This window comes from Sorex araneus, chromosome 6 (genome assembly GCF_027595985.1).
Source record: "Sorex araneus isolate mSorAra2 chromosome 6, mSorAra2.pri, whole genome shotgun sequence".
In the NCBI taxonomy this organism is placed as follows: Eukaryota; Metazoa; Chordata; class Mammalia; order Eulipotyphla; family Soricidae; genus Sorex; species Sorex araneus.
In genome coordinates, this window is record NC_073307.1 from 92,288,791 (window position 1) to 92,298,513 (window position 9,723).

The following is a 9,723-nucleotide window of genomic DNA, read 5'->3' on the forward strand; positions in this document are numbered from 1 at the left end:
AGAGCCAGGAAGAACCCCTGTGCACCCCAGGTGTGATCCAAAAGCATAAATAAATAAATAAATAAATAAATAAATAAATAAAAATCTTGCGTGGTCTGCTGAGCACTGAGCCAGGAGCAGCCCCCAAGCACTGCCCCAAATCTCTCTCCGCCCCCCAAATCTTAATTTTTATTTATTTTTGTTTTTCTGGGCCGCACCCAGCGATGCTCAGGGTGGGGTCCTGGAGGGCTAGGGCCCTCCCCACCCCCCACCCCGCATGCCGGGGGTGGAGCCCACGCGGCCCCGGCGCTCCCCTGCGCCATCTTCGCCCCGCGCCGCTTCCGCCCCGAAGTTTCGCGCCAAATCAAAATGGAGCCCGGAAGAAGCCCGGGGAGTGACGTCACGGGCCACTCAGCCAATCCGCTCCCAGAAGGCCGCCCGGGAGGCGGGGCGGGCGGGCGGCGGGCGGCCCAATCGCAGGCCGCGGCGCCCGGGCCGACCAATCAGAGGGGCGCCCGGGGGCGGAGTCGGGCGATTTCCCGCGAAAGCCGGCGGCGCGGGGCGCGGGGCGCGGGGCGCGGGTCGGGTGGAGGGTCGCGCGCGGCCGCTGCTGCAGCTCCGGGGCTCGCCGTGCTCGCGCTCGCCGTCATGTCGGGCTTCGACGACCCGGGCATCTTCTACAGCGACAGCTTCGGCGGGGACCCCGCGGCCGACGACCGGCAGGCGCGCAAGTCGCAGCTGCAGCGGCGCTTCAAGGAGTTCCTGCGGCAGTACCGGGTGGGCACCGACCGCACCGGCTTCTCCTTCAAGTACAGGTGGGCGCGGCCGTCCACGGGCCCGGCGGGGCCTGCCCACTGGTACCCGGAGGGGGCTTGTCCACTGGGTGCCCGGCGCGGGCTTGTCCACTGGGTGCCCGGCGCGGGCTTGTCCACTGGGTGCCCAGCGCGAGCCTGTCTTCTGTGTGCCCAGTGGGGGTTTGTCCACTGGGTGCCCGGCACGGGTTTGTCCACTGGGTGCCCAGCACGGGTTTGTCCACTGGGTGCCCGGCACGGGTTTGTCCACTGGGTGCCCAGCACGGGTTTGTGCACTTGGTGCCCCCTGCAGGCTTGTCCACTTGGCATCCAGCTTGGGCTTGTCCATCTGGCTCGCAGCATGGGCTTGTCCACTTGGTACCCAACGTGGGTTTGTCCACTGGACACCCAGCCTGGGCATGTCCACCTGGCACCCGGCGTGCACGTGTGTCCATTTGACACCCAGCGTGGGTTTGCCCACTTGGCCCCTAGCTTGGACTTGTCCACTTTGGCCCCCAGCGTGGGCATGTCCATCTGGCGCCCGGCGTGGCCTTGCCCATCTGGTACACAATGTGGGCTTGTCTATCTGGCACCCGGCATTCACCCGATGAAACCCCAGGGAGCTCTGGGTACCCACCCCCCGTACCTGCCACCCACCACCACCCAGGGTTTGGTTACTCCTCGCCCTGTGCTCAGGTCACCCCTCGGTGGTGCCGGGGATGGAGCCTTCAGTAGCAGGCAAGGCAGGTGCCTGACCCCAGGACCGTCTTGAATCCCTTGGTTTCACCTGGCAGTGCTCAGGGCTCACTCCCGGCGGCGAGGAAGACAGCGCCTTGACCCCAGCCTGCCCTCTGGCTCCTGGCCCCGGTCTCCTGGGTGTCGATGAGTCTCCCCCCCACCCCCCGCCCCATCCTGGGGGCGCCCCCGGGAGTTCTGCAGGGTCGGGCTCTTGCGAGCGCAGAGGGGGAAGGTGGGTTTGCTCCCTTCTCCCTTCTCGTCGTGCAGCTAGAGCGCCGAGTCTCTGCCACACTCGGTCCCGACCGCTTCCTAGTTGCGGGACCTCCGAGCTACGGTCTCCGTCACCGTCAGAGACACGGGCGTGTCACTGAGTCCAGGCCACCCGAGTGCCGGGCCCTGCCCGCCGGGGATGGGAAGAGCCAGTCAGATACCCCCAGGGGAGCTCAGAGCCAGGGGCTAGAGACAGACAGCGCAGGGAGGGCACTTGCCTTGCACGGGTCCCCTGAGCCCCCCCCAGGAGTGACCCCTGTGCCCCCCCAAAACAGCAGCCAGAGCGACAGTGCAAGCGGGCCTGGGGCCTGCCTTGCACAATCCCTGGTGCCCCTTTAGCATCCTCTGAGCACTGCTGGGAGTGATCCCTGAGCACAGAGCGAGGGAGACACCTGCCCTGAGCACTGTTGGCTGTGGCCCCAGCACCAAAAAAAAAAAAAAAAGCAGCCTGGATGCCGGGTTTGGTCCTCAGCACCCCGTGCCCTCCAGGAGCCCGCCCTGAGCACAGAGGGGGTGTGGCATAGCAAAAATAAGACGCGGGCAGAGTCACGGGCGCCCGGGGAAGGGCTGGTTTCCTTCCCGCTCCCCTGCGTGAGGAATTCCGAGTGTGCCGCCTCTGGGCCCTCCCCTGCCCGCGGTCTGGGGGCCAGGGCCTGGGCCTGGGCCGGGGTCGAGGGGGGGGGGAAGACAGGCGCCCCTGAGCCAGCGCGCCCCCCGCAGGGATGAGCTCAAGCGCCACTACAACCTGGGCGAGCACTGGGTGGAGCTGGAGCTGGAGGACCTGGCCAGCTTCGACGAGGACCTGGCCGACCACCTGTACAAGCAGCCGGCCGAGCACCTGCAGCTGGTGAGCACGGGGTCCTGGGCGGGTGGGCGGGCCCTCTCCCGCCCCGCCTCCCTCCCGCCCCGCCCCCCTCCCCGGGCGCTGAGAGCCCGTCCCCTTCCCACCCGCAGCTGGAGGAGGCCGCCAAGGAGGTGGCCGACGAGGTGACCCGGCCCCGGCCCAGCGGCGAGGAGGCCCTGGAGGACATCCAGGTCATGCTCAAGTCCGACGCCAGCCCGTCCGGCATTCGGAGCCTCAAGGTGGGTCTGGGGGCTCCGGGGAGGAGCAGCGCCACGGCGGGGAGGACCTCCAGGAGGGAGGCGGCCCGAGAGAAGCCAGCACGCCACCGAGAGGGGGACACGCCGGGCTTGGGGGCCAGGCCCACCCAGCCGATGGTCTTTTTCCTTTCTTTTTGGGTCACACCCGGCGATGCTCAGGGGTCCCTCCTGGCTCTGCACTCAGGAATGGCTCCTGGCGGTGCTCGGGGGACCCTATGGGATGCTGAGAATTGAACCCGGGTGGGCCGCGTGCCAGGCAAATGCCCTCCCCGCTGTCCTATGGCTCTGGCCCCTGGTCTGTCCTTTGTTGGTGTCGGGCCACACCCGGCTGTGCCCGGGGGTCCCTCCTGGCTCTGGCGGGGCTCCGGGGGCCACGTGAGGCGCTGGGCCGGCCCTCCTGGGGGCTGGCATGTGCGGGTCCCTTGGGGCGGTGGGCCACGCCCCAGGAGCGCCCGGTGACCCCCGCCCGCGCCTCCTGCAGTCGGACACCATGTCGCACCTGGTGAAGATTCCCGGCATCATCATCGCCGCCTCTGCCGTCCGCTCCAAGGCCACGCGCATCACCATCCAGTGCCGCAGCTGCCGGAACACCCTGCCCAACATCGCCCTGCGGCCCGGCCTCGAGGGCTACGCCCTGCCCCGCAAGTGCAACTCGTGCGTGCCAGGGGTGGGGTGCCCCGCCTGCCTCCCGGGGCCGAGGGTGCTCAGAGCAGCCCCGTGACCACCCTCTCCTCCCTCCCCCCCGCCAGGGAGCAGGCCGGGCGCCCCAAGTGCCCGCTGGACCCCTACTTCATCATGCCTGACAAGTGCAAGTGCGTGGACTTCCAGACGCTGAAGCTGCAGGAGCTGCCCGACGCCGTGCCGCACGGCGAGATGCCCCGGCACATGCAGCTCTACTGCGACCGGTGCGCGGGGCCGCCCCCCGCCCAGGGCCTCCGGGGACAGCCACTGGGGGGGTTTCCCATTGGGCGTTTGCTCCGTGAGCCCGGCTGCCTGACGGTGGCCCCGAGCTGTGGTCAGCACGGTCCCTTGTACCTCGGAAGCACTGGGCGGGGCTGAGACGTCGGTCCGGGTGGGGCAGAGGGGCCTGGTGACTTCGAGGGGTCAGGGGTGGGCCCATCCCTCCAGACTCCGGGAGGCGCAGTGGCCGGTGCTGGGGTGCAGGGAGGGTCTCGGCCTCCGTGGCCACTTACGGGGAGCGGGAGGTGCAGGGACAGGGGACAGAGCAGCCAGGGGGCGTGGCCCGGGGTGTGGCCCAGGGGGACAGCAGCCAGGGGGTGTGGCCCAGGAGGGACAGAGCAGCCGGGGGCGTGGCTCACAGGGTGGGGCGTGGCCCAGGGGGCAGGGCGGGCGCGTAGCCGCCGGGGCCTGCCCAGCGGGTGGGTGTCGGGCAGCCAGGGGCTTCTGCCCCCGACTCACTGCGCCCCCTGGCCCGGCAGGTACCTGTGCGACAAGGTGGTCCCCGGGAACAGGGTGACCATCATGGGCATCTACTCCATCAAGAAGTTCGGCCTCTCCTCCGCCCGGGGCCGCGACCGCGTGGGCGTGGGCATACGCAGCTCCTACATCCGCGTCCTGGGCATCCAGGTGGACACGGACGGCTCCGGTGAGTCGGCCTGGGGCCCCGGCCTGGCTCCCCCCGACCCCCACCCCGCGCCCGTGTCCCCGGTGCCGTGAGCCCCGGACACCGGCGTGGTCTCCCCCACCCCCTCAGGCCGCAGCTTCACGGGGGCCGTGACCCCGCAGGAGGAGGAGGAGTTCCGGCGCCTGGCTGCCCTCCCCAACATCTACGAGGCCGTGTCCAGGAGCATCGCGCCCTCCATCTTCGGGGGCCTGGACATGAAGAAGGCCATTGCCTGCCTGCTCTTCGGGGGCTCGCGCAAGAGGTGAGGGGGCCGGGCCGGGCGCGCTGGCTCCCTGCGGGTGGACGCCTGGCCCCGGGGGTCTCTTCGACCTGCAGGCCGGCGCCCGCCCTCCCTGGCGAAGGCTGAGTGTGTCTCCTAGCCCAGCCCCCCAGCAGCCCCCTTTCAGCCAGGGGCCAGCCTGGCCGCCGGCCCTCTGGGGCGGGGTGGCCCTGGAGCCCAGCCCTGACGCGTGGCAGCCCCCTCACCTGCCACCCGCCGTCCTCCAGGCTGCCCGACGGACTCACCCGCCGAGGCGACATCAACCTGCTGATGCTGGGAGACCCCGGCACGGCCAAGTCGCAGCTGCTGAAGTTCGTGGAGAAGTGCTCGCCCATCGGGGTGCGTGCCCCCCTCCCTCCTCCTCTCCTTCCCCCTCCTCTTCCTCCTCCTCCTCCTCTTGCTCACCCTTTCCACCTCATCCCTTCTTTCTGTTGTTGGCTTTTGTACCATACCCAGCAGTATGCGGGGGTCCCTTCTGGTGGGCTCCAGGGGACCTGTGGGATGCCGGGGAGGGAACCAGGGTCAGCTGCATGCAGGGCAGATGCCCTCCCCGCAGTGCTCACACTCTGGCCCCTGTGAGCTGGGCCGGGTGTGGCTACCTGAGGGGACGGGGCGGGAGGGCTGACCCAGTGTGCACGGCCCCCAGGTGTACACGTCCGGGAAGGGCAGCAGTGCGGCCGGCCTGACGGCCTCGGTCATGAGGGACCCCGCGTCCCGCAGCTTCATCATGGAGGGCGGCGCCATGGTGCTGGCTGATGGTGGGGTCGTCTGCATCGACGAGTTCGACAAGGTCAGGGCCGGGGCCGTGGGTGAGGTGGGTGAGGTGGGTCTGGGCGGGCCGCCCTCGGGCATTGGGGTGGGTGACCCCTGGCCTGCGTCGGCCATGACCCGGGCTCAGGGCCTCATGGTGGGTCGCTGGGCCCCCGGCAGATGCGAGAGGATGACCGGGTGGCGATCCACGAGGCCATGGAGCAGCAGACCATCTCCATCGCCAAGGTGGGCGCGGGGCTGGGGCCCAGTGGGCGGGGCTGGGAGTGGGGTGTGGCTGCGGGGGCGTGGCCCTGGGCGGGGTTGGGCAGAGGGTGTGGCCCTGGGGGTGGGGCTGGGGTGGAGGGGTGGGGCCGGGTATGGCCTTGTCCCGGGGGTGGGGCCAGGTGTGACCTTGGCCTGGGGCGGGGCCTGGGCAGAGGGGCGGGGCTGGGTTGAGGGGGCGGGGCCTGTGTGTGGCAGTGGCCCCGGCCGGGACCGGGTGTGGCATTGGGGGTGTGGCCCTGGCCCGGGGGGCGGGGCCGGGCAGGCAGCCCCGCCTCCCATCACCTCCTCCTCCTCTCCCGCGCAGGCCGGCATCACCACGACTCTCAACTCCCGCTGCTCGGTCCTGGCCGCCGCCAACTCAGTGTTCGGGCGCTGGGATGACACCAAGGGCGAGGACAACATCGACTTCATGCCCACCATCCTGTCGCGCTTCGACATGATCTTCATCGTCAAGGACGAGCACAACGAGGAGCGGGACGTGGTGCGTGACCACGTGGGCGCGCGTGGGGCCGGCTGGGGGCGGCCAGGAGGGCCGGCGGGTCCCCGCCCCTCGGCGCTGGCCTCCCTCCCTCTGCCTACCCCGTTGCACCAGGCGGGAGGCCGGGAGGGCCCGGGCGCCCTGTCGGCCGTCCCAGGCTGCTGACCCCTGGTGCCGTGTCCCCATCTTGCCCCAGATGCTGGCTAAGCACGTTATCACGCTGCACGTGAGCGCCATGACGCAGACCCAGGCCGTGGAGGGCGAGATCGACCTGGCCAAGCTGAAGAAGTTCATTGCCTACTGCCGCGCGTGAGTCCCACCGTTTGCCGCCTCTCGGGGCCTCGTGCCTCAGTTTCCCCGTCTCCCAGTGGAGAGGCGGTGGCGCGGGCCTTGCACGGCTCCGGGGCGAGAGCGAGTGCGTGGTGGCGGTGCTCGCAGCCCATCGCTGGTGCTGGCCCGCCGGCCTCACGGCTGGTGTCCACCCCCGTCTGCAGGAAATGCGGGCCCCGGCTGTCGGCGGCGGCCGTGGAGAAGCTGAAGAACCGCTACATCCTCATGCGCAGCGGGGCCCGCCAGCACGAGCGCGACGCCGACCGCCGCTCCAGCATCCCCATCACCGTGCGGTGAGTGGCGGGGGAGTGCGGCGCTGGGCGGGCCGGAGGCTCCTGACCGCAAGGGGCGGGGACCGCAGGGCTGAGCCCCCCGCCCGCCCCTCCCCTCCCGCAGGCAGCTAGAGGCCGTGGTGCGCATCGCCGAGGCCCTCAGCAAGATGAAGCTGCAGCCCTTTGCCACCGAGGCGGATGTGGAGGAGGCGCTGAGGCTCTTCCAGGTGTCCACGCTGGACGCCGCCCTGTCGGGCACGCTGTCAGGTGGGCAGGGCGCGGGGCCTGCTGTGCAGGGAGGGGAGTGGGCGGTGGCCCCCGGGGCTTGGCGTGGGAGCCGGGCCACGCCCCCTTGGCCCAGAGCCCCGGCCCCCCGGGCGACTCGCCGGCCCTTGGGTGGGGGTCTGGGAGCCGGGCCGCGCCCCCCGCCCCAGCGCCCCCTTGGTGCCCGCCCGCAGGCGTGGAGGGCTTCACCAGCCAGGAGGACCAGGAGATGCTGAGCCGCATCGAGAAGCAGCTCAAGCGCCGCTTCGCCATCGGCTCGCAGGTGTCGGAGCACAGCATCCTGCAGGACTTCACCAAGCAGGTGGGGGGCGCCCGCCGGGTGGGAGGCTCCTCTGTGCCTGGCAGGCCTCGGGGCGCGGGGGGTGCGGGCCTGAGGGGGCATGTCCGCAGCGAGGTGCTGTCCCTTCCACAGAAGTACCCGGAGCACGCCGTCCTCAAGGTCCTGCAGCTCATGCTGCGGCGCGGCGAGCTGCAGCACCGCATGCAGCGCAAGGTGCTCTACCGCCTCAAGTAGCCGCCGCCCCGCCCCGCCCACGGCCCCGCCCCGGGCCCCGCCCACACCGCCCTGGGCCCCGCCCCGGGCCACGGACTCCGCCCGACCGCGAAGACTCCGCGCCTGATAATAGAGACTGTGCCTATAATAAAGACTGTTTGATAATAGAGGCTGTGCCTGGTAATAAAGATATTTGGACGTGTCCTGTGTCCTGCACGTGCCTTCTCATGGCCGCTGCCCCCTGCGCCTCGGAGCCGCCCCGCCGCCTCTGCTCAGGGCCGGCCGGGAAGCGTGCGGCCTTCGGCTGCGGGGTATTTCCCAGCAGAGCCGGGTGTGGGTAGGCAGAGCCGGAGCCGGAGCCAGAGCAGCCCCAGCCGAGACTTGGGGCCCTCGGCAGCCACTTGGGCAGGAGTGTGTGTCTCCCTCCCCTACCCCCCCGCGTGCACACACACGCACACAGCGGACGCTTTGAGGATCACACTGGGCCCGGGGTGGACGCTGATGGGGCTGCACCCACCTCGGCTCGGGCCTTCCGTGGCACTGCGCATGGCTTGTGCGTCTGAGCTGGCTGCCTTGAGGGGTTGGGAGACCAAGGCGGGAGCACAGGAGCACTGAGCCGGGCCACGTCTGGGCCTTCCCCTGGCTGTGCCAGCTCTGGCCCGAACTCCCTCATCTCCACGGTGCCATCCAGAGGGTGGGGTGCAGGTTGCTAGGGCAGAGAAGGGCAGGCCAGCCTGGTGGGGGGTGACTCCCCCCAGACCAAGGACAACACTGAGGAGGGGAAGTTCCCGGTCCCCTGGGCATCTCCAGAGCTCAGAGCCAAGAGTAAGCCCCCAGGGGCTGGAGCAACGGCACAGTGGGGAGGGCGTTTGCCTTGCATGCAGGGCCGACATGGGTTCGATTCCCAGCATCCCATAGGGTTCCCCGAGCACCGCCAGGAGTGATTCCTGAGTGCAGAGCCAGGAGGAACCCCTGAGCATCACCGGGTGTGACCTGAAAAGCTTTAAAAAAAAAAAAAGCCCCGGGGTCTGGAGCGATAGCACAGCGGGTAGGGCGTTTGCCTTGCACGCAGCTGACCCAGGTTCGAATTCCAGCATCCCATCTGGTCCCCTGAGCACTGCCAGGGGTGGTTCCTGAGTGCACAGCAAGGAGTAATCCTTGTGCAACGCCGGGTGTGACCCAAAATGAAGAAAACAAAAAAAAGCCCTGAGCATCTCTGGGGGTGTCTCCCCACCTCAGTAAGAGTTCAGCCCCCCAGGACACCTCGGGAAGCAGAGGGTCTGTAGCAGCGGCTCCGGCCAGGCCCCTCCCTGGGCTGGGGCGTCCGGTGGAGGGGAGCTGGGGGTGCTGGACTCAGCCGCGGGGCCAGGCCACCCCGCTCGTGAGTCACGCGGGGCTCAGGCTGTGGAAGCCGGAGGAGGCCGTCGGCAGGTTGGCAGGGGGGAGGCCACGCTGGCCACACTGCAGTTGCGTCCGGACGTCCCTTGGCCGCCCGGTGTCCGGGCCCACCCCTGCCACGGGCCTAGCCTTCCCGAGGGGACGCGCAAGTCAATGGTGACCTAGGCATCGAGACCCCCCGCCATGCCCCCCGCCCCGCCCTGTGCCTGCCCAGGTTCAAGCCGGCCTCGCTCACACACGCTGCTCCACTGGCGCCTTGCGAGGTGGTGAGCTGCCGCGGGGCTGGCCTCAGTCTCCAGGCCCTGGGGGCTTCAGTTCCCTCTGCTCAGGGGCCGGGCACCTGCCTCCCGCCCACCGAGCAGCAGCCACTGCTGGGGGCCCGCAGCTGCCACCGCAAGTCTTTCAGAAGGGTTTGGGGCCACACCTGGCACCAGGTGGGCACCAGATGGGCACCAGGTGGGCACCAGATGGGCACCAGATGGGAGACCGGAACCCCAGACACGGGCTTTGTTGGCGACAGAAACAGAGCGTCGGCCACCAGGGGTGCGAGGAGGAGAGGGGCCAGGAGGGGGCGCCCGAGCACCAGCCATCCCGCACTGCCCGCAGCTGCCCTCGCCTTCCCTGCCCGCCCCCGGCGCCCACCCGAGTT

General features: G+C 70.0%; 1 protein-coding gene across 1 annotated transcript; it reads left to right on the plus strand.

The window, feature by feature from the left end:
• The first annotated feature begins 549 nt into the window (after nucleotides 1-549).
• Nucleotides 550-7,816, plus strand: MCM5 (minichromosome maintenance complex component 5). Its single transcript, XM_004610486.2, has 16 exons — nucleotides 550-794; nucleotides 2,499-2,625; nucleotides 2,733-2,861; nucleotides 3,361-3,533; nucleotides 3,629-3,784; nucleotides 4,319-4,485; nucleotides 4,594-4,765; nucleotides 5,011-5,122; nucleotides 5,430-5,573; nucleotides 5,714-5,779; nucleotides 6,123-6,299; nucleotides 6,493-6,605; nucleotides 6,791-6,919; nucleotides 7,023-7,165; nucleotides 7,357-7,484; nucleotides 7,596-7,816. Exons 1-16 carry the CDS (start codon nucleotides 628-630, stop codon nucleotides 7,695-7,697), a joined length of 2,205 nt encoding a protein of 734 aa, XP_004610543.2. The 5' UTR covers nucleotides 550-627; the 3' UTR covers nucleotides 7,698-7,816.
• Nucleotides 7,817-9,723: the final 1,907 nt, after the last annotated feature.